Source organism: Vipera berus, assembly GCF_964194415.1.
Source record: "Vipera berus genome assembly, chromosome: 2".
In the NCBI taxonomy this organism is placed as follows: domain Eukaryota; kingdom Metazoa; phylum Chordata; class Lepidosauria; order Squamata; family Viperidae; genus Vipera; species Vipera berus.
Window position 1 is genome coordinate 188,559,901 of NC_138203.1, and position 25,494 is coordinate 188,585,394.

At 39.3% G+C, this 25,494-nt stretch overlaps 1 protein-coding gene across 1 annotated transcript in view; it reads right to left on the reverse strand.

Annotated features, from left to right (window-relative positions):
• The window catches only part of SLIT3 (slit guidance ligand 3), a gene marked incomplete at its 3' end in the record, with an annotated part of 569,754 nt that overhangs the window by 10,159 nt on the left and 534,101 nt on the right, over positions 1 to 25,494 (reverse strand). The window contains exons 31-32 of the mRNA XM_081320704.1: positions 14,119 to 14,359; positions 9,647 to 9,777 (exon numbers count right to left, since the gene is read on the reverse strand). Coding sequence (XP_081176830.1) covers positions 9,647 to 9,777; positions 14,119 to 14,359 — 372 coding nt within the window. The remainder of the gene's footprint in view (positions 1 to 9,646; positions 9,778 to 14,118; positions 14,360 to 25,494) is intronic.

Genomic DNA, 25,494 nt, shown 5'->3' on the forward strand with positions numbered 1-25,494 from the left:
TGAAAAATTGGGCAACCTGAAAATATACATCAGAGTCCTGTTTGTTTGGTTAGAAGAAGTGATAGATAAGCATTGTGCTCTCTACCAAGGTATTTTTTTTTAAATGGGATAAGCAATTAAGATGGACATAGACATTATCTTGTCTGTGTCCACCTAGGGCTTAATGTGATAACATTGAGCCCTAGGTGGACATAGACAACATAATGTCTTGTATATAAGGAATAGTAAGAAAGTCACAACCAACGGATCTAATCCAACATGTTGCAACAGAGGAGATGTACAACTAAATCTTTCAAAAAGAGCCAAAGTGTGTTCTGTTTTTGATTTCAGAAGCTCAAGAATCCCTGGAGACTTTGAAATTTAGAAGAGAGCTTACACTCATGTTTCATTGCATCCAGTCTTAAAAAATAAGCATCACTAGAATAATGTCACTTATCTGCTATTTTATAAAACAGCGATTTTGGCTTTTTCTGTGCTTCATGAAATGGTTGTGCTTTGCCCACTGAAACAAGTTTTGTTTCATTTTATTTAAAGCTCTCCTTCTCTTATCCTCAATAAAAGCAAGAAAACCGCACAGAGGTGATTATTTGAAAAAAAAAAACCTAGGGGAAGGCAGTTTGGATGGTTGTCCTGAACAAACAAAATCAGGCTTATCTTTCTCCCAATATCTCTCTTACATTAACTTTTGACTTGAATGCATGATTTAGACTGCAGGTTCACTCAGCTACTTTCCAAGAATGAATGAATGAAAGAAAGAAAGAAAGAAAGAAAGAAAGAAAGAAAGAAAGAAAGAAAGAAAGAGGGACCAGGGTTCTTTTGTTTACAAACAACCTAATATAAAATATCTAAGATTTTTCTGTGTTTTATATTCAGGATGGAAACAAAGTATGAGCAACAAAACTAGGCCTGTGTTTATGTTCTACTGATTAAAAATAATAGTTGGAAAACACATATTTAAAAGTACATGCTTGATTCAGAAATGGTATGTATCACCTTTATTCTACTAAAAAGATTTGCAAGGGTTTCAATTTGCATACAGTTGCTCTATTGACAGTGCCTAGAACGGAAGGTAATTAAAAATGTTCCCAGCTTGTGTAGAAGACAGAAAATAAAGCTGTTTAGCTGAAACTGAAAGCTGAACACTATGAAAAAATATCCTGCTGTCTCTTTAGAAACCAGATAGCTAGCCAGGAAATTAAATTGCTTCCACTTTATTAGTTGGGTTGCAACATGTACTCATAAATTCAAAATTTCAATTCCAACTGTAAGAAATTAGGGGAAGTAAAAAAAATTTGTCCACTTTTCTGGATATTTAGTGTGCAAAGTATGTAGCAGAATAATAGAAATAATGATAACTACCAGTCCAATTCTATTGCTAGGCATTACACTTAACACTCAAGTTTAGAAATAATGAAGTCTGCTGAAGTATTCCTTAAACAATTGGAAAAACATTAAGAAAAATAGGATGATTTAACCCTAATCAAATATTTCCAAATTTAAGCTATGTTATGCATTTCCATAGGAAAATGGTACAGTGATGAATATATTAAATAATATTTGCTGCATACATAACCTGTAGATCTCCGGAAAACTAGATCCTTTTAGCTATAGGGTTTTTTTCCATCTCCAGTTAATTGAATCACCCCAATGTGCCAATAGCGTACAATCTACTTTGATCCTAATGGGGCTCAAGGTTTCATCAGCCTTCCATCCTTCTGAGGTATGTAAAATGAGGACCTAGATCCATGGTGGCGAACCTATGGCATGTGTGCCACAGGTGGCAGCAGAGCCCTCTCTGTGGCCACGCGAGCCGTTGCCCCAGTCCTGGGCCTTCAGCTAGGTTTTATAAAACCTTTTCAATTTAGGCCTCCGCTGCAGTATGCAAAAAAAAAAGGTTCAATCAATTTCAACTTCTTGCAGGGGAAAAAAAAGATCTTGCAAAGTTGGAATTGATTGATTGAACTTTTTAGTCCCACCCAGTCTGCCTTTACCACCGGAGCCAGACCCACCCAATTGGCCACACCCACCCATTGGCCACACCCACCCAATGGGCCATGCCCACCCGGCACCTGATGATACATAAGTGGGGTTTGAGTTGCAGTTTGGGCACTCGGTCTCTAAAAGGTTCGCCATCACTGACCTAGATTGTTGGCAGCAATTTGCTGATTCTGTAAACCACTCAGAGAGTGCTGTAAAGCACTATGAAGCGGCATATAAGTCTAAGTGCTGTTGTTATTGCTATCTAGGATAATAAGGTCAGTCATTTCATATCCATTTTTAGTCCTCCTAGTCACTTCAAAAGTAGTTGATGAATGTCAGTCTTTTTTTTTTTGATTAAAACAATTTTATAAAAAAGAAATATGTGGTAGCTTGAAGCTTGGTTCTTCTGAAGACAAAATTAGAAGAAGGTTTTATTTACCTTTTTACCCCATGTGGTTAAGGAGAAAATAAAAAACTTAGCAGACAAGATACCTATAAAGATCTTCTCTTTTTTTTGCAGGATCCTTTTAGGACTTCCTTTGTCTTGAAAAGTTTTGCTTGCCATTTGGATGACATGCCTAGTGGGGTAAGTTAATTAAGTCCCAACCAATTCTGGAATATGTGGAGATAAAGCTAATTCCTTCTGGGATAGTTGTTTGGTTTAGTGTTTTATACAACATGTGAATCTTTCTATGTCTCCGTTAAGAATATAACAACAACAACAAAAGGGCCCTTGACAGTTCCATGGAGAAATTGCAACATCCCAGCATTGGATATGTTCAATAGAGGCTGTCAGGATCACACTGTTTGAATTCTTGACATCGGTTGTGTGGGGATGATAACTGATTAGCTTGCTTTTTGCCTTGTTTTAAATATCTATCATTCAGTTAGGTTTTAAGTAGTGCATCAAATACAGTTCTAAAACAGCCACTGGAGAAATTAAAACTAGTACTTTTTCCCTTTTTTCTACAGTTTGTAATATTTTATTAGATTATAGAATAAAATACACAAATACAAAAGCAAATAGTAGGACAAAGTGGGGAGGAAAAAGAGGGGAAAGTAAGGGGGAAAAGAGAAAAAGAACAGAGTTCCTTTGTTGCAGCAGAAGGAAGCATTAACATTGAACCTCAATTTTTTACTTGTCCATAATATTATAAACTATCCATTTCTATAACAACAAATGAATATAATCAGTAAAACCCAAAGTCCCCCCCCTTTTTTTTAGTCATCAAGTTTTTGATACCTTGCTAAGCACTGGTGGTACTCAAATATTGTCATGTCCTAAAAGTGGTACAATCTGTGAAAAGGTTGAAAAGCCCTGTCTTAAATTGACAATGGATGTTGTATTTTTTTTAAAAAAAACTGGAGATTGTAAAGTTACATTTAAAATATTTAACATTCCAATAATAGTGAGGAACAAAACTATCCAGTGGGGAAAAGAAGCTTTTCCCTGCAAATGTCAGATATACAGTAATGAGAATTGTAATCCTTACTTTTCTTTTCAAAGTGGAAAACTAGAGTGCTGAAATATACTCTTCAAACATGAATAGTCAACAGAAACTAAAAATGAAGTAAGAAAATTTCTGGCAGACCTGAAAGTTTTACAAATAAACGAGGAAGATATTAACACAGATACATATATACAGTTGTGGTAAAGTTTCCAATTTTAAAATTAAAAATTTCTGATGAGAAAGTCCTGATTTGATTAAAGGGTTTTTTTTTAAGAAGCTATTTTTCCATTCTTCTGAAGTCAGTGATAGAAGACAATACCTTTCATAATCTCTGACAGAAATGTGAACTGACTTCCACCTGACATACCTAAATATTCAGGAAAACATTAATGCAAACTTTGATCTTTTTATTCTAGGACACAAGGCTGAAGAAATCTGATTAAACTTGAAAAAAACCTCTCATATTCATTTATACATTCAGCATAAATTTAATAAAAAATGAAAGAATATGAGCCTGGGAGAGATGCTTTTTCATTGTAGATATCATATAACTGTAATTTATATTATATTTCTTCACGGCTATTGCACTAGATATTCTCTCTCTCTCTCTCTCTCTCTCTATATATATATATATATATATATATATATATATATAGAGAGAGAGAGAGAGAGAGAGAGAGAGAGAGAGAGAGAGAGAGAGAGAGAGAGAGAGAGAGAGAGAGAGAGAGAGAGAGAGAGAGAGAGAGAGAGAGAGAGAGAGAGAGAGAGAGAGAGAGAGAGAGAGAGAGAGAGAGAGAATATCTAGTGCAATAGCTGTGAAGAAATCCAGAAGTGTCCACTTTGGTTCATTTTGATCTTCTATGCAAGAGACAAGATTAAACTGTCTGACTAGATAAGAATTACAAGAGAGACAAAATAGGGATTTTTATGATTTTGGGAAAATGGGACTGTGTGAGATTAGAGCAATAGATACTAAAGGGAGATTTGGAAATTCATCAGTGAGGGAGGGAGGGAGGGAGGGAAGAGGGAGGAAGGAAGGAAGGAAGGAAGGAAGGAAGGAAGGAAGGAAGGAAGGAAGGAAGGAAGGAAGGAAGGAAAGAATTATTGTCTGCAGTCATCTGCCAGGCTCTGTCACAGAGAAGCATGTTTCTGGATCCCATGTATGGCACTGATTCATCAAAGCAATCCAGAATATTTATTTATTTATGTATGTATGTATGTATGTATGTATGTATGTATGTATGTATTTATTTATTTATTTATTTATTTATTTATTTATTTATGGGACTTATATGCCGCCCTATCTCCCGAAGGACTCAGGGCGGCTAACAACAATAACATACAATAATACAGAAGTTAAAATAAAAATTAAATTAATGGCCCCTGTAGAATAAATTAAAATAAAAATAAAAACTAGAGTTAAAAATTAAAAATATAATTAAAATCCCTGTCAGTCCAGGTCAGCCAGGTGGAAAAGGAGTGTTTTGAGGCCGCGGCAAAAGGACTGGAGATCTGGGGCCATCCGAAGCTCAGGGGGGAGCTGGTTCCATAGGGTTGGCGCTCCCACAGAGAAGGCTCTCCCCCTGGGGGTCGCCAGCCAACATTGTCTAGCCGACGGTACCCTGAGGAGGCCTTCTCTGTGTGAGCGTACTGGGCGATGGGAAGTCGTTCCCGGCAGCAGATGGTCCTGCAAGTATCCTGGGCCTAAGCCAGGTAGGGCTTTAAAGGTAAGTACCAGCACCTTAAATCTCACCCGGAGGACAACCGGTAACCAATGCAGCTCACGCAAGAGGGGTGTAATATGGGAGTATCGGGGTGCTCCCATCACTACCCGCGCGGCCACACTCTGAACCAGCTGAAGCCTCCGGGTGGTCTTCAAGGGCAGCCCCATGTAGAGAGCACTGCAGTAATTATACGGGAGGTAACAAGTGCGTGGGTGACTGTACGTAAGGCATCTCGGTCCAGAAAGGGGCGCAACTGGCGTACCAGGCGAACCTGGGCAAATGTCTACTATGTCAGATTAAATCAGGCTGACATTATTGGAGACAGACAATCCTTCAAGTAATCAGACCCTTTGCAATGTAGGGCTTTGTGGATCACCACCAGCACCCTGAATTGTACCTGGAAGCAACTGTCAGCCCTTACAACTCATGAAGCACAGGTATCACAATACTGCTTGTGCAGCTGCATTCTGGACATTTGAAACTTTTGAATGATCTTCAAGAGTAGCTCCAGAGAAAATTCACTGCAGGAATTGACCCATGAGTTGTCTAGGACATAAGTGCTTACCTAGTTCTCAGAAGTACAACTGGCACACCAGATGAAATTTCTCAAAGCCTTCTGGCCACATATGACATCTGCTCATCAAGCACAAGCTGTGAGTCTTGGAAGACCCAGAGATAGCACTTCCCCATTCAAAAGAAGAGTGCAATCACATCCAAGGTTACAAATGGAACATTCCCAGATTTAAGTAACCCAACATTACCGCCAATTGGACTTAGTAAGATTAAGTCAGAGAGAGTTTCCCCTATCCAGACCCACATAGACTGCAGACCCTGGGATAGGACCTCAGCAATCTCAGTTAGCTGCCCTGGGCTTGAAAACTGTGACTGAGTATTATCAGCGTACTGATGATACCAGACCCCAAATGGTGAATAACTTCATTCAGCATTTTCAGGTAAATGTTGAATAAGATGGGTGAAAGTGTCAAGGCCTGCCATATTCCACAAAACAGCAGCCTAGGGAGTGAGGCATTATGGAAGTCAAAGCTAAAAACATCAAAAATTACCAGCTTATCTAGTGCTACCTTAGATGAATTTATATTTCTAGGCTGGTGTCTCCTAACATCTCAGTCTGCTTCCAATAATGGGAGCAGCTTTGCAGAAGTGGGATTTTTAACTTGCTTTGGGAAGGTGCATTGAAAGTCTCATGACACTTGCCAATCAAAAATTCTTTGTGTTCCAATAGTACAGTTATAACCCATACCATTTGATACCACTTTAGAGAAACTGCTAAAAAAAAGAAATGTTGATTTACCAAATAGAAAGAAAAAGGAATTGGATCGGTTCCCATTCTAAATCCCAGTCACTAAATAAATCTAATCCATCTAAGGAGCTCCCTGTGTCCGGTCTGCTGACATTATTTGGCTGCAGTTTTTCCTCCCTGAGCACATTTTTCCCCCCTTTTGAGGTCGACACTAATCCTCATTCTGCTATAGCCCTTAAACTAATAAAAGATTAGAATGACATTTCCAAAAGGGCATCACATTAGCAGCAGCTTTCGCCATCGCCTCAGATCACATGGTGCAACACACCATTAGTGAACAGGCCATTAATCTTATGGTAATGAAGGGTACAGGAATAATGAGGAGCCTAAATCTTAGTGCCACAGGTAACTTTGTCAGACAAGAGAAGCTGCCTATAATGCTGTGATATCAGAAACAGCCCCTTGTCACCACAGCATTCTACAAGCAACAAAAGAGAACAAGCACCCACTCTGATCAGTCACCGTGTGTGTTGTCTGCAACTAATGAGCCTTCTCCTATGCTCTAATTAATGGCGTAAAACTACTTTAACAGCTCTGCCCATGCTATAATGTGGAATCAATTAGGATTAGCTGCAAAATAAAGAGTCTGTTTCTGTGGCTTTCCCATATCACTAGTGAAAGTAACCAACAAAAACCCTTATAATGGTTAGACATACTTGCTGAGACCTATTGACAGCTCTTTCAGTTCCACTATAGAGTTTGCTGAAGACAATGTACTGCTTAATTAGTCAATGTACCATCTAGCATAGAAAGCATACTCCTGAATTTGATTCTATTCTCTTGCAAACCATGCAGCTCTAAAAGAAACAGATGGCCGTGCCAAACTGAGCTAATTATCCATCCTCCTGATTTTTTGTGTATTAACACGTTTCTCATGAAAGTTGGGGATTCTACAAGCAGTTTCCTGTTTCTCCCTATTTCAACTACAATCCTTTTAAATATTACTATGTAGGGCAAGGAGTTCCCTTTTAAAAGGAAAATGTTTGCGTAGTTTTCTCTAGGGCACCGTATATTGCCAGAACGTTGGGTACAGAAAAAGGCCCACCTGGTTGGTTTGTTATTTTTCAGTGTCTTCACTGATATTATGGGGTACTTTCAAATATGTTTATTATTCTACAATGTCCTGCTGCATTCGTGAAATGTTATGGGAAGGCTCTATTGTCATTTTCTATTCATAGCCCAGCAAAGTTGTCTTGCTCTTTTTTTACTTTTTTCTTAGCATTTATAAAACTATGCTAAAGATGGAAAACCAGAAGAGGTGCAGAAGGCCTCTGGGTTAGGAACTGCTAGGAACCATTCACCATAATGTATCCTTTGTGTGGCTGAGAATTTGCCACATATCTGAGTTTCCCACAGCAAACAATTGTAAAAAGTTGGATATGACATACAGTTTTATGATTTGCTTTTCACTGCTGATCCCTTCTCTCCTTCCATGACTGCTATATGATATGTTATATATTTTTACTGTGGAATGAGCCACTCTGGGTTTTGTTCTGTACCAGCCTACTACCGGCCCTGCAGATAAGGCAGGGACAACCCCTTTATAAGAAGGTAAGAGGCTGGAACTAAGCCTGCCAAATTTATTAACATAAAACAGAGCAAAACAAGACACAAGCCATGAAACAGGAGCTATTCAAACGGTTGCCTTCAGCAAACCAGCCCTCCCACGCATTCCCCTTTTAAACAGTTCAGGGCGTGGCTTCTCTCTGCCTCCTTCTGAGGTGCCCCATTGCCTTCCTCTGTTTACTCCTGATTGACTGCCTCCTGCATCGGGCGTCCTTGAACAGGGCCAGCTGTGGGTCATCTTCATCCATGCTGTCAGGCTCACACAGCTGGGTCTGCGTCATAACCAGATGGGAGGGGCCTGGCTGAGGGCTCTCATCAGCAAGCTCTCCAACACCCTCAGCAACCTCTCCAACACCCCCCTCCTCCTCCTCTGAATCGTCCGACCCAACTGCCGAACCCACAGGCTGACCCTGAATCACAACAGGTTTCTTTAACAGCCATAGATGGTACAGTGTGCATTTATACCAGTAGAATGGGATATACTTGTTTTTTTTAAAAAAAAAAACCACAAACCAACCAGAAATGAAACAAACCACACACTAGTCTGAACTGGGCTTTTCCCCATTAACCTATTACAAAGAGGTTGCAGAACACGCATAACTCATTCACATGTGTGTAGGAGAAGAATCAATTTGTTTTGGTGAATAGGAACGACACAAAAAGTGCTTGTTTGTAATATTTGATGACCACCAAGTCTGCTTCAAGACAATATTTTTTAATTGTATCTAGTAATAGCTTTGATCCTTTTTTTAAAAAAAATGCATTCATTCTGGATGTAGCTTGGCTTCCTTGTGAAGTCATTTACTACAATTTGCTCTAAAGCCATCTCAGCAGCACACATGCTGTTTATGACAGTAGCAGCAGGCAATCTGGGGAAGGAGCCAGGTGGTGAATTCATGATTTATCAACTGCCTCGTGGCCCCAAAGGAAAGACAATTCAGCCACACAATAGACAAAAAAACAAGACAATGTGGTACACAATGAAGGGTGTCATAAAAATATCCAGTTTTAAAAACGATTGACATGAACTAGTCTATCTACGGGAAATAGATTTGAATTAACTATTTGGTATAATTTCCTATAAGAATTGCCAAGGGGGAGGCTTTGGTTGCCTCATTGTGTTATGTCTTTCTTTACTGGAGGCTGGGAAGCTCCAGTGCTTTAGCAGATCATGCAATCAAGTGGTTAATTGGGTTAGATGACTTCTGAGATCTTTTCAGTTCTTTGATTCTTGGATTCTATGATGAATTCAGCTGAAAACAATTAGTTTCTGAAGCTTTCTTTGAAAACGATGATGAAGAAAGAATCAAAATGTGTCCTGAGAACAAAACTGAGCTTATTCAGTAATATGAGATTGGTGAAACAATTAAATGAAGGTCTGTTATTTATTTTTCACTTTGATTACTGAGGATGGTTGGTTGGCTGGCTGGCTGGCTGGCTGGGGATTGTTTTTTCTTGCTAACGCTGCCTCGTGTTCTGGAATCTAGTAAAAGCAGTTTTCCAAAGCAGAAAACATATACTGTCTAAAATGGTATTAACATTATTAATATAATGCTCAATCATATTGCTTTTTGACTAATTCTAAGTCAGTCAGACAGACTTACCTGTATATAGTTGTAGGTGGAGCATTCACTGTGTCATAGATAAGTCTCACATGCCCTTGATACAATTCTAAAGCCAGGGGATCATTGTCCCCTTTGTATAATAAGATGCCATTGTCCTTATCAGTTGCTACCTTTGAACAGAAGAAAAAGAAAATGATGGTATAAAAGCCGGCAAATATGTACATCCCTACATTGTAACTACATATAGGTTTTTTTAATGGTTAACTAAGCATTAATCCCAAATTTATCACATTGTTATTCAGCGATGGGAATGGGTCGATATGACGTCCCAAAGAAAATACTCCCTGTATACCACTGAATATTACGATGTAAGTTACAGTTACCATGATGCAAATTATAACTTTCTCCACAGAGTTTTCCTAGTACAAGTGCTCACATTTAGTAAATGGAATACCGACACTTGTTAGTCACGTCAGAAAGATAGTTGGAATACTGGATTGTGGAGTGAGGGTTGTCTCAGATAAATACCCCTCAATTCAGTTTTGAAGAGAGTTATGAGCATATAGAGCTTGACATGTTGAGTGACTGCAGCGCAGCAGAGGCTAAGCTGGAAATTCTGACTTTGCTTGTGCTTACTTTTATAGTTATCTTCTCCACCCCAAAAGCTTGCGCACCAGCTAGCAGAGCTGTTTTAAAAGATGTAACTCAAACATAGCTTTCCGACATATCTCTAGTAACTTTAAAAAAAATCCCCAGTGTTACTTAGGAAAGAATTTCTTCCCCAGCTATAAGAGATTTATAGGCAACATAATACTTTTCTAGGAACCTATTGACACAGACTCCTTATAAAAACAGCTGCCTCACTGAAAGAATTTAGAAGTTTTATACTTTTTATAGCCTGCCCAAAAAAGGAAAGACTAGGTTTGAGTATGTGTGGTGACATATATTACATTAAATCTTATAAAAATAAGAATAATAAAATAACCCTTTCCCAATATAGATTCTCTTTTTGTGCGCTTTAAAGTCAGTCTAGATTCCTGCTGACTGCCTGAGCAAGTCCCTGTAATTTTCTTGACAAGATTTCAGAAGTGGCTTGTTCTTGCCTGCTTCCTAGCGCTGAGAGAGAGGGACTGGGCCAATGTCATCCAACCTGGGAGCCTAAGGTGAGTCTAGAAGTCACTGTTTTCTGGTTTCCAACCTGACACCATAACCATTATTCCAAACTGGCTCCAAGAAAGTTATTAGGGTTGACGGTCCAGTGAAAAAAAGTTATTTTCAGAGTTCTTTGACAGTAAATGCCATGAGGACGGGGACACAAATTGAGAGGGCCACTTGCCATCCCATCCATGTTCCTTTAACTTCAGATATACAGTAGGAGGACTTTAAAATGCCTTCCAGAGATGTTACCATAGGATGGGTACATACAATTTTGGGAAGATTTTGTCTATAGGGCTGAAAGGGACTGAATGTGAACAAGTGTTGTGGATGTTTTGAAAATGATTTGGACTTTATAAGAACACAAAACCTCTATGCTATTTTTCAATCTTTTTCTGTGTGATCCTGAGCATAGAGGCCTCTACTTTAAGGAATCAACACCCTCCCCCCTCCCGTGCAAACTTTGTGTGGCAAAGTCTATACTCACAACACGGGTAAAGACAGGATTTATTTTTGTGTGGGGACTCTCAAGTGTTAAATCATGAGTTCAACCATTCTGTTAAATCTCTACAAAAGAGAAGGCCACCATCCCTCCTCCCACAAAAGGACTTTTCTTTTTATTCTATTTATTCTATCCATACGGAGGACCACTGGAGAGTAAAAAGATGCTGGCATGATTCACATGATTCTGGGACACACCTTTTCCCTCCATGTTTTAAGAGTGCAAGTGACTAATTTAAGTTAAACACACATATTTAAGGATCTGGGTATTTTTTAAAGCTTTTTTGTACAACCCACTTACTAGGTTGTATATAGTTACACCCACTTGCTTTTAAAGAAAGGCCTTGAAATTAGAACCTGTACTTCTACCAACAATATATATTAGTTTCAATTAATTAGAACCTGTACTTCTACCAACAATATATACTAGTTTCAATTATATCTATCCTCTATATCAGGGCTTTTCAACTGGTGGTACGCATACCACTTGTGGTACATTAGCACGTGACACATGGTACGCAGCCCTGCCCAGCCAAGTGCAGTGGAGGAGGGAACGAGCCAGTGCAGGCAAGGACTTATTGTGAGAGAGTCCTCCGGAGCTGCAGGCTCACCTCCGGCTCACACCCCACCCCTTGAGAAAGGAGGAAGAGGGGGACAGAGACAGAGAGGCTATAAAAGGAGGCAGTTTGGGCAGGAGAGGGAGAGAGAAAAAATGAAGCAGACTTGGGAGAAGGCGGAGTCAGCTCTAGCTGCAGCGAAGGGAAAGAAGAAGGAGGAGAGTGGGGGGACAGGAGAGGAGAGGAGATGAAACAGGCTGGTCATGAGCTGATCAACTACTTCTGTGGCAGCCACCTGTGCTGGCAGCAACAATCAGGCAAGAAACACAGCGGGGGAGGGGTTGCCCTCCACAAGGAACGAAGAAAGGCAGCATTGGATGGAGGTGAGGCACAGAGGGAGGGAGATGGAGAGCGGGAGGATTCTTATGTGCTTTTGTGACTTTGAAGTTCTAGGATTTGTGCAATGTGGGCTTTGTGTTCTTAAGGAATGTTTGGCAATTTCTATTTGGCTGATGGCTGATGTCTTGTGTTAGCTTCTATTGCTTTGCTATTGTTAGCTGTAAGTTTTGCTGCAAGAAATTTTGAAGTATTTTTCTCCTGAATGGTTTTTGCTTGTAGCATTCCTTTTACTTATGAATGGAGCCATTTGGGGTAGCTAATTCTTAAAGGAGAATGCGCCTTTTTAAGCTAGTTCCCTCAACGGCTTGTCTTTTCTGTCTCTGGAGGCTTTTTCTTGTTTGATGAATATACGGAACAGGGAAAATATGGGGGGAGGGGTCAAATTCTTCCTTCAGAAGGAGATGAGAATGAGAAAGAGGGAGGCAGGGAGGGAAGGAGGAAAGGAAGTCCCGCCTTAGCACTTGGCCACCAGCAGCCCTGCCATTGACTTTGCTTGTCAAAAGTTTGCAAAAGGGGATCACATGATCCTGGGACACTGTGACCATCATAAATATGAATCAGTTGCCAAACATCCAAATATAATCACATGACCCTGGGCATGCTGCAATGGTCATAAGTGTGAAAAATAGTCATAAGTCATTTAGTGCAATTGCAACTTTGAACAGGTTTTTTTTTAGTCATCAAGTTTTTGACACCTTGCTAGGTGGTACTCAAATATTGCTATATCCTAAAAGTAGTACAATCAGTGAAAAGGTTGAAAAGCCCTGCTCCATATCAGTGGTTCCCAACCTTTTCTATACCCCGCAGCCCTAGAACGCTTCTGATATATACTCACACCCCTTACAAAAGTTTGAAATAACGGCAACATATTATGTATATACACTATAATTTTGAAAACCAATGTTTTTGCACCCCCTGGAATATCATCTCACACCCCCAGGGGAACCCCTGCTCTATATAATACTATATAAATGTTATAAAAATCACATTAAAAAAAGTTTTTCCGAACTTGTAAGCTGAAAGTAGCTTTTTATTTATCAGCTTTTATTTCCTTAGGAAAGATTTCTGAATCCTGTTTCAAGAGATGCTTACTTAAAACTATTTTTTTAAAATATGAGTGGCAATTAACTACCAGATGGAGAAGCAATGTTTTAACTGGGAAATAAGCTTTGAGAACACCATCTGTGTGAAATTCATGTAGTAAACAAGTCTGGCTTTCATATTATCATCCAAAATACATTTTTATCAGAGTTCTTTTCTGAAATAAATCTAAAACGTGAGCTATGTAAACTATGCCCTGAGCTCATAACTCATGTGACATATTTTACCCTTTTATACATGCAGAACTAGACAAAAGTGTAAAACAAAGTCTTTAAAAAAGCTAAATAAGATCATTTGTCTACTTTCTGTATTTTGGAGAAAAGTCTGTGATGAAACAAAAAATAGATCTCTTACACTAAGAGTTGTACAGACTTCATTGTAAAATGGAGCAGATTGATTTAATAAGTTGCTAAAAATATCAGTTATTACAGGTGATTTATCATTTTTTCCAGCAAAGTGAAGTCTATAACTGTCCTTTGATCAAGGACTGTATGTGGCTTTGGATGGCATACCAGAAGCTGTAATTAGAATAAATAACTTAATCTTATGCAATTAATATGGTCACTTCCAACATATTTAATAATGTTATCTTTTGGTTACATTACAAAATACAATCCTGCAATATTTAGGATTTGGGGGACTGCATGAAACCCTAAGGGTTTAGGTTGTGTACATCTTTCTAATGTATTTATTTGGGTTGCACACTAGGGATGAATGTAATGCTTTCATTGACCTTTGCTTAAGTTCTTTGCAATAGCCGGGTTGAGGAAAGTTTATAATATTATCTGCAAAACTTACTTGAAGCGAGATGTTTGCTTGAGGACGGATTTTGGCTGGTGGAAGCTCAACGTAGGAATCCTTCCCAACAAAATTGACGGTAATGAGTTTCTCACACTTCTGGCCAGCAAAACCTGCCAGGCAACGGCAGACTGGTTCCTGCTGCACAACAATACATTGTGCTCCATTTTGGCATTCATAATAATCACAAGGACTGGTTTGGAGGAGAACCATGGGTGGTGGATTTTCACAGAAGAGTCCACTTGAAAAATAGAAAATGGTCAATGTTAACTTGAGGCTCAAAAGCATTAAACAGAAGTTTAATGATGAGTGGTTTATATAAATATCTTTTGCTGAGGATACTTCAAGTTTACAAATATTGGTCCAAACTTTAACATTTCCGATGAATATTTCAATATTTTAGGGGATCCTAAGAACATCTGCATATGGAACAGCTATATCACAATAGACACCACCTGATTTTGAAGAAAATATTTTGTACTAATAAAGAAATGTTCTAGGGGAAAACCATATCTTTATTTATTCATCCAATGCCAAGCGCCAGGGAAATCAGAAGGTCTAGGCAGTTCAAATGAGTATAAAGATTTATTGCAAGCTTAAGCTCCCTACAATAATCTGAACTATTGACAGTTAAAGCAAATTGGTGGTAGATAAGAGTCAAAATAATTCAAGGTGGGCCAGACTTAGATCTCTTGTGGGAAAGAAGGGACTCATGACTGATGGTACATTTGAGCCCCTCCGTCGGGCTCAGCCTGGTCATCTCCTACATTCAATTTCTATAGCCATCCATCTCAATCAAGTTGTCAAAGTTTCGGCTGATGATCCCAATGAAGTAACCACACCTGAGACATTATGATCTCTAATGCAAAACTTTATTGAGCACAGCATACTGGCACTAATGAATGGAAAACCAGCTCTGACAATATGGCACCAGAAAGATAGTCAAAAGAGTAAATCTTTCCTTTCCCTCTCTGACACTTCAAGTCACATTGTCCAACTAATCCTCAGGCCATTATTATGACAAGAAAGTTTCTGCTTGCCATAACATCTCTTCTGAGACCTTGCTTCCCAATGGATAGAAACCACTTGTGCATTCCATACATTCCCCTCCCCCCCAGAACTGTTGGAAAGCTAGAAGTGGCATGGCTGTCCTAGTGCAAGCAATCTTCATAGCTTGACACAAGTAATTCTGGGTGGCATATAATCATACTGTAGGGATAACAATTCATTTAATATGAAAACAATCCTAAAAATAATAATAATAAAAATCATTTAAGGGAACATTACATATTAATAATTTCTTCTATATTAAGCATCCTCCAATTCTCCTGCTTTCTTTTCAGTGGAAAACTTTCCATTCAGTTATACGTCTTGACCAAACCAGAAAGGACAAAAATTGGTCTTCCAAAATAATGGTTACATTAAACAATATATCTTGAGTATTTGACTGTGAAACATTCAGTTAAGATAGAGCAGTCTCCCTTTCAGATATATTGTAACTCTTTAAACCAGCTATATTGCCATTATTCCCACTGTATCTGGAGGGCATCAGGATAGAGAAAGTTTGAATGAATGTGAAAAATTAAATTAATTAAATTAAATTAATTAATTTAATTAAATTAATCTTTCAAAACTAAACTATGTATTTCGAAAAGTTTCTTTAAAAATAAGACGGTCTGGAAATAAAGTAAAGTAAAACTTGTGTGGAATGTTTTAATTTTTCAATGAAAGCATACAGCTCTTTCTTATCACCAGTGCTTTTTTTGTAAAAGAAAAAGGTGCCGGAACTCACACATGTTATACAACCCGCCTTGCCTACCCTACAAGGTTCCATCCCAAAAAGGTGCTGGAACTCCGTTTTGAGCGTTCTATGACAAAAAAGCCCTGCTTATCACTGTTTCTTAAACACATGCTATGCAGTTACCACATTTGTGTACTTTAGAAATACAACTCATTTTTAATTTGGTTTTTTTTTTGTCTTTCATTTTTCCTTTATTCTGATCAAAAACTGATCAATGTCAAACGTGAATCTGAGTCTTTTTTTTCAGTGACATCTGACCTTTTTATATTCAAGAAGAAATGACTACAGCCAGAAATCTGAGTTAGACTAGAAATGTCGCATGGGATGAGAGGGTCTTAATCAGTTAGTGTTTGCCATCGTTCCAAAGCGATTCCCTACATTATATTTTCAAGAGAAAAAAGTTCTAATTTTAACTTTCAAGAAAAGGTATGATATACGTATGCCTCCATTATATTTGAATGTGTTTTGGAAAAATTGTCAAGAAGACAGAGAGGTTGTAGACTTTAAGCTCTTTCCCCAAACCTATCTTCTGGATCTGTCTTCTCTCTCTCATTTATATCTTTCAAAATATCAACAATTCAATAATAGCAGCAAAATATGCTTTAATGCCTCTGCCCTCATTTTGAATTAAGCTGCCATTTGCCTATTATTGAATTGGCAGAAAAGTTAAAACAATATAAAACTTGCTGCTACCGTAGCTTTCCCCTCTCCTGCCTCAATTTTCTTTGTTCCAAGTCACCATCAAATAGTGCTTCCTAACTATTGGATCCATTTAGTTCAATGAAAAATCCTTGGGAATACAAGTGTTATTAGAAGCTGGCACACCACTTTGAAGCATTTCAGTTTCCTCTTTGTAAAATGTGTGTAAATGCAGGTCTGGCAGGAAACTTGGAGCAACTAAGGGAATCTCTGCAGACAAAGGGATGTGTGCTAGGTGCCACACATAGAATATGGATAATCAACCATGATTCACAAAGTAAAATGGCTGAGGTCATCCAAGATATATGGAAAAAATTGACACTCTAGGATACATGTGACGATGTACGTACTTCTAGAACAGCGGTCCCCAATCTTTCCAGCTCTGTGGACCAGCAGCAGCAGCAGTGGTGGAAGAGGAGGGAGAGGCCATGTTTTAGCCCATGCACCTACCGCTTGAGCAAATGGAACTTTGCATGCGTGCTCATTTGCTGCTTGCATGGCTAAGTTCTCAATGGGCTGAAGGTTGGGGACCTCTGTTCTAGAGTAGATTTTAGAATAATATTTACACTGTTTCATTCTTTTTTGTCTTAATTGCTTTTCCAAGTAGTTTTCTAGTCACTGGTAGGCCAGTGGTGGACACTACAATAAAAATACACTATTGCTAGATGTAATATTTGCAAAGAACTACTGTGTTCATTTATGAACAAGTTACCTGATTGTTCTTATTGTAAATTAATATTCTGAGCTCATCCAGTTTTCAAATCCTCCAAATGGAGCACATTAATCAGTCAATGATAAAGTTTGAGAAGGACATTTTTCCCCGCCCCCCTCCTTTTGTAGAGAAATCCATCAATATCATATGGCCTATGTTTTTTTACTAAGTTTTCAAACAAAAATTTTCCAAAATAAGCCAATCAACTGAGCAAGCATATCATTACAGATAGTCCTCAATTTACACCAGTCAATTAGCAACTGTTCAAAGCTATGACAGATTTATCATAAAATGAGAAGACTCAGTACTTCTGAATCAGATTCAAAGTTCTGATGGCCATTTGGGGAACATGGCAACCAGCCCACATTTAGAGTTGTTTGCAATGTCCCATGGTCATGTGATCATGATTTATGTGTTTTTTTATAGGAAACTGGCATTTAGTTTTGGTTTGGGGGAAAAAATGTCCATGCAGATAATAGGTTTGCTTAATGACTCTGCATTCGCTTAATGACCATGGGTTTTCTTAACAACTGCTGCAAAAAATAATTTTTTTTAATTTTAATTTAATTTAATTTATTAATATTTCTATACCGCCCTTCTCCCGAAGGACTCAGGGCGGTGTACAGGGCAAGAATAAAACACAGAGATTTACAAAAGATAAAAGATAATTAAATACATGCCCAATTAAAAATACAGTAATACATAATAAAAAAAACCCCAATAAAAATAGTAAAAAACCCCACCAATCCCCCCTCAGGCCAGGCCGGCTTGCTCGAACAAGTATGTTTTCAGATCGCGGCGAAAGGAGCGAAGATCGGGCGCCGTCCGGAGCTCAACCGGTAACTGGTTCCATAGCTCCGGGGCGCTCACAGAGAAGGATCTCCCCCTGGGGGCCACCAGTCGACATTCTCTGACCGGTGGCACCCTGAGGAGGCCCTCTCTGTGGGAACGCACAGGGCGGAGGGAAGTAGACGCCGGCAGCAGGTGTTCCCTAAGGTACTCCGGACCCCTGCCATGAAGGGCTTTAAACACCATTACTAGCACCTTGAATCTCACCCGGAAGACAACTGGCAACCAATGCAGCTCACGGAGCAGAGGTGTGACATGGGAGTATCGGGTGACTCCCAACACAACTCTCGCGGCTGCATTCTGTACCAGTTGGAGCCTCCGGGTGGTCCTCAAGGGAAGCCCCATGTAGAGAGCGTTGCAGTAGTCTAGACGAGAGGTCACGAGCGCGTGAGTGACCGTGCATAAATCATCCCGGCTTAGATAGGGCCGCAACTGGCGCACCAGGCGAACCTGGGCGAAAGCCCCCCTAGTCACAGCCACCATGTGATCTTCCAAGGTGAGCCGTGAATCTAGGAGGACTCCCAAGTTGCGAGCCCTATCCACGGGGGGTAATAATTCATCCCCCATAGAAAGAGATGGAATATCCGAATAGACCCGGGATGAAGGTATGCAAAGCCACTCGGTCTTGTCGGGGTTGAGTTGAAGTCTGTTCCTCCCCATCCAGACCCGAACCGCCTCCAGGCAACGGGACATCACATTGAGGGCATCACTGGGGTGGTTTGGGGTCGAAAGAAAAAGCTGGGTATCATCAGCATACTGATGATACCCAACTCCAAAGCCACGAATGATCTCACCCAGCGGTTTCATGTAGATGTTGAACAGGAGAGGCGAGAGGACCGACCCCTGAGGAACTCCACAAACGAGAGACCTCGCGGTCGACCTCTGCCCTCCTGTCAACACCGACTGCGAACGTCCCTGGAGATAGGAGGAGAACCACTGTAAGACCGTGCCTCCCACTCCCAATCCCCTGAGACGCCGCAGCAGGATACCATGGTCGATGGTATCGAAAGCCGCTGAGAGGTCTAATAGGACTAGAACAGAGGAATGACCCCTGTCCCGAGCCCTCCAGAGATCATTCACCAGCGCGACCAATGCCGTCTCCGTGCTGTGCCCGGGCCTGAAACCTGATTGGTACGGGTCTAGATAATCCGCTTCATCCAGGACCAAAGGGAGCTGATGCGCCACCACACTCTCAACAACCTTCGCAAGAAAGCGAAGGTTGGAGACCGGACGAAAGTTGTTCAATACAGCTGGGTCCAAGGCAGGCTTCTTGAGGAGAGGCCTCACCACCGCCTCTTTCAAGGCGGCAGGGAAGTTACCCTCACTCAAAGAAGCTGATATAACTGCTTGGAACCAGCTGCGTGTCCTCTCCCGGGCTGCATAAACCAGCCAGGAAGGGCACGGGTCCAATAAACATGTGGTGGAGCTCAGTCTCCCCATAATCCTGTCCACTTCCTCTGGGTCAGTCACACGATGACCCACTTAATGACCAGTACAATTTACAACCATAATTCCAGGCTCAATTATTGTCCAATTATGTAATTTGGAACCATTACAAGTTGGGAATGATTAACACAATGAAAGTCACACCATTTCATTTGAAAGATACAAAGCATATGTATTTGCCAGTGAGGCATTTCAGTGTGAAAAGAAAATAGGAGTATAAACCAACTATCAGCAACTGGGAGAAAGCAGTGTAGTAATCTATTTATGAGGCAACAGTATCATGGATAATTATGACCAGGTCTGAGTAGCACAGATTTTTATCAGCCTATTATATATAATAGTGTCTCCATACTATATTATGAAACTGCACCATTGCTAATGCTAACGTGCAAAACATAATTAGAACTACCAGCTTTCAAAGCTGAAGGCTTTAATTTGAAACCAGATCCATTGCAAACATAAATCAAATGAACAAAAGATCCATACATTCTGTATTAAAATTCAGTCCTATTAATAGTACAGGCAAAGGTAGTTAGAGACAACCCTGAATAAATCCCAAGAACCCCAATAGCAATTCTGGCATGTTCAATGCTCTCATAGATTAATATACCATTTTCTTCAAAGCCTGTGTAAAATCAAATACAAAACTGTTTTTCAACACTTCTTACCTTTTGCAACTCGGCTATCTTCTCTCGTATGAAACACTGTTTAACACTGTTTGAAATGCATTAGCATATTTCTTCATCTATCTCAAGATAGTCTACCTGCACTGCACAGACCTGCTCCAAAAGTTGCCTGAGACAGTTACTGCATGGAGTCCTAACATAAAGTGTAGCTAATGCTCACTGAGGCCTATCGCTGCCAGGTTTTGGATAGTCTGTTTTTCAAAGCTTTGTTGCTGCCAGTTTTTGATTCAGTCAGATTCTTCGAGTGGATACAATTTACAGTTCTCAGTAGGAGTACTCCTATAGCATGTAGCAAGACAGCAGGTTGCATTTAATCTACTGATCAAGCATTAGCTGTATAAAGTCAATCTACAAAGAATGTTCTGAAAAGCCAGGGCAATCTGACCCTGATTCCAAACCTCAATACCAATCATGAAAATGATGTTTTAGTAGTGAACGAGTGGGTAGGGAAAACTTCTCCAACTTGGTGACTTCTGGATATCTTGGACTTTTAACTTCTCCAATCATGGGAAATCATCAGGTTGGGAAACGTTAAGAAAGTGAAATGCCAGAAGATTCTTCTTCCCAGCTTTGTATAGCTTGTTATATCTGCTGGAATTTGTGGTGGTCAACATAGACCAATCACCTAGTGTCTTGTTAGCTAATAGAGTTCATTGTATAAGGACTATGCAGGAAGCATACAGGAAGCAAAGGTCAGGTTTAAGCTATCTATACTCTGTTTATTTTGTTTTTAATATGTCATTGAAAATCCTTGACTTTAAATCTTATTACATTTTGTATCTTTACCTCTATCTCTATCTTAAATATAACAATAAATTTGCTATCTGGTTTGCCCAACCAGGAAACTTCATTACATACCGATCAATAGACCTGCAATTGATTTACTATTAAACTACATGTTCCTTTGAAAGCTTTTCTTTTCTTTTTTTCAAGCCCCAAAGGGAGGCTTTAAAAGTGAGTAAATACTTGTTTGCCAGATGACTGTAACAGCCCAATCCTGAACATGTAAATGAATTTTGTGCTTTCACTGTTAACTACTCCTCAGAAACTATATATAGAATTGAGACCTGAACATTTACAGAACAACTCCAAGAAACTGCTATGGGGAAAAAATGGCTTTAGCTACAAATTTCTATAGTTTTAGTAACCCTACATTTCCCCTCCCCATGTCCCTCTGTGTTGTCTTATTTTTCAGACATGGAAAAACAAGGAAAGTTTTTAAAAAGATCTCTGAATTCAGGAGGATTCAATCTCAAATTGGTATGCCAAAGGACATCAATGGACAGATTCAAAAGTGACTGATTAAAAGTAGATCCAATAAAGAGGGAAGGAATATACTAAAATACTGTGATGAAGAAACTCTAACATCCAATTCCTGGGAGGGATGCATGAAGAACTTTGGGAGTGTATGCCAGAAGTAAGTATGCCAGGAGTATATATTCCCAGTAGGATTAATCAAGGCACAAAGGTCATCCCAGCTGTCCAGTTAAAGGAAGTATGCATCTACCTTCATTATAGTTTGGAAAATAGAATATAATAGAGCTGGAAGGGACCTTAGAGGTGTTCTAGTCCAGCCCCCTGCTCAAGCAGGAGAACCTATACCACAGGTCTGCAACCCGCGGCTCCGGAGCCGCATGCGGCTCTTTCAGCCATCTCCTGCGGCTCCCAGTCCTCTGCCATGTGCAGTCAAAAAAAAAGTGGGACTAAAAAAGTTCAACCAATCAATTCAAATATGCAGGGTAGGTGCATATCTTGCCTTGGCTCCACTCTTCAGTCAAACCCTGTTCTGCGCATGCGCGCATGTACGTGCATGTGCACACAGTTTTTGCGGCTCCCAGTTTTTCCTTTTGTGAGGGAACCGGTTCCGAGTGGCTCTTTCACTGTTTCAGGTTGCTGACCCCTGACCTATACCATCTCAGACAGATGATTTTCCAGTCTCTTTTTGAAAATTTCCAGTGATGGAGCACCCATGATTTCTGGGGGTAAGCTGTTCCACTGGTTAATTGTCCTCATTGTTAGGAAAGATCTTATAGTTATATAAGAAAATACCAGAGGTGGATGATCATCTTACTGACAATGGCAAAGACATCAATTCATATTAAGTGGCAGAATCAATGGTAAACCACCCCTGTATTTTTACTAGGACAACCACATGGACCAAAACTATAAAATGACTAATGACATGGTGCTGGGTGAGGGGTCCTTCAGGTTACATAGCACTCAACGTGCTACCAAAGAAGAGTTGAGGATTTTTCAGAGTATGAATCATGTGTATAACAAGGCTTGATTAAAGCTTTTAGGAGTTGTTGATGTTGTTGTTGATGTTATCATACATGAAAAGAAAATCTGGAACAGTAAAAACAGAACTGCAATGGGAACATTGACCTGTAAGAAACCTGAACATGGGAATCCAAAGGAATTTTTTCAAGAGGCAGCTGGACGTTCTTGTTTTTCTTTGAAGACATTTTGCTTCTCATCCAAGAAGCTTCTTCAGCTCTTGGATGAGAAGCAAAATGTCTTCAATGAAAAACAAGAAAGTCCAGCTGCCTCCTGAAAAAGCACCTTTGGGACAACCATGACCTGGAAGACTGAGAATCTCCATAGACAGTGAACATGGGAAAGTGTAAAACAGTGAAAGATGAAATGAAATGACTACAAATTTACATCTTAGGCATCAGTGAATTATGATGGGCTAGAATTGGGCACATTCAGAAGATCACACTGTTTATTATTCAGGACATGAAAAACAAAAAAGGAACAGTATTATTAGGAATTGTAAATTAGGAAGAGTATTTCAAGAATAGTATTTGGCCACAGGGCAATAAATGACTGGATAATATCAATTAGACTTTGCAGGCAACTTTTTAATATGATTATCATCCAAGTTTGTGCTTCAGCCATTGATGCAGAAGTAAAGTGCTTGGTAGGAAATTAAGTGGGAGAACAACTTATCAATTTCTACCACTCCGATGATTTCTTCATTGCTAACACTGTCTTTAAGCAACAAACAGGATGCCTCTATGCATGGACATTACTAGATGGAGTACACAGAAATCAATTTTGCTACATTATTGCTTAAAGGAGATGAAAGCTCACAGTTACACATTAAAGACATACTGTAGCTAGCCATGTCAGTGGAAAAGATCACAAACTGCTCATTTGCAAGTTCTACATTTAGCTATAGCAGCAGAAGAAAGCCAATCAATTTCTACGATATAATCCTAAGCACATATCCATTGGTTTCATGGAGATCAACAGGAATCACTTTGAAGTCCTATAATGCATTAATAGAGAACTAGAGCTACTGTGGAATGTACCTAAAGAAATTGTGAAGGGTGCATGTGAAACCTGATTGTCAAAAATCACCAAAAGAAGAAAGCAAAACGGATGTCAGAATAAATTACGTAAATTGCCAAGAGAAGAGAAGCCAAGCCCACTAAATACAAAAATCTTAGCAAGGAACTTAATAAAGAATTTCAGAGAGCTGTTAGAAGAGAGAAGATGCAGTACTACAACAACTGTAAAGACACTGATGATGGGAACAGACATGGAAAAACAAGGAAAGTTTTTTTAGAAGATCTCTGAACTCAGGAAGCTCCATCTCAAATTGGTATGCCAAAAGTTATCAATGGATAGATTCAAAGAAGATCAAATAAAGATGAAAAGAACATACTGAAATACTGTGATGAAGAAATGCCAACATCCACATTATTTTAGAAGATACTCTAAGAAGAGATTCCCAATTTACAATAATTTATTGTACTTACAGGAATTGAACTCAGAACAGCACTCCAGTTATTACAGAATTGGAAAGCTTCAAGAACTGATGGAATACCCACAGAAATATGGCAAGAGTCAGTAAGGGTTAACCAAGCAATATAAGAAAATCTGGGCAACAACATAGTGGCCAACAGATTGGAATAAATCAATCTGTATTTCATTATCAAAAAAAGAAAAAAGAAAAAAAATGAGGACTTCAGAGAGTGTAAACGATCGCATTGTAATCCATAATTTCACAAATAATTTCACAAAATAATGCTTAGGATCTTCCAGCCTAATGCCCTATATGGAATAGAATTGCCAGATGTTAAAGTTGATTTTAGAAAAAGCTGAGGAACACAAGATATTGTCATTAATGCACACTATATAATTGAGAAAGCCAAAGAATACAAAAATGAAGTTAGTATGTGCTTTACTGATTACATCGAGGCCTTTGATTATGTTGCTCTTGCCAAGCTATGGAATGTGCTTAGAAAGATGGGAATCTCAGAAGATCTCATTATCCATGTAAGAAACATATATACGGATCAGGAAGCCACAGTACAGACAGAACATGGAGAAACAGACTGGCTCCAATTTGGCAAAGGAGTGAGGCAATGGTATATACTCTCCCTTTATTTATTCATCCATCCTATATGCTGAATATATATTAAAGAATTGGAGGAAGAAACATCAGTAACCTGCAGTATGCTGTCTACTCTTTTTTGATAGTTGAAAATGCTAAGGATCTGTGAGCCTTACTAAAAATGTCAAGGAACAAAGTGAAAAAATGGGACTAAAATTAAATATAAAGAAGAGCAAACTAACAACAGGTACAACAATCAACCTTAGTACTGACAATGAAGATATCAAAGTGATAGATACTGCCTGCCTTTTAAGGGCAACCATAACCAGCAGTCAAGAAATATCCTACAGACCAGCAGTTGTTAAAGTGCTATGAAAGCTTTGGAAAAGATATTCAGATACTGGGATTTAGGTATACCCATAAAAATCATAATAGTGCAAACCACGGCACTACTGGTGATGCTCTATGAAAGTTGGACTCCGAAGAAACAGGATAGGAAGAATCCTGATACTTTTTAAATCTGGTGTTTGAGAAATCTTCTGAGAATATCATAGATAGCCAAGAAAACAAGCAAAAGTATCATCAAAGAAATCAATGCAGAACTTTCACTTGGGTCACAATGACCAGATTCAAATTATCTTATCTTGGACATATTATACAAAGACCTAACTCTCTGGAAAAAGCTCCAAATTCTGGAAAAGCTGGAAAGAAAAAAGGAGAATCTGCAGCAAGATGGATGGACTCATTTACAGTAGTGATTGTGATGAGTGCACTTTTGGAAGAGCTGTCTTAAGGACAATTCATCACGGAGCAAATCTATCTATGTGACCACTAACAG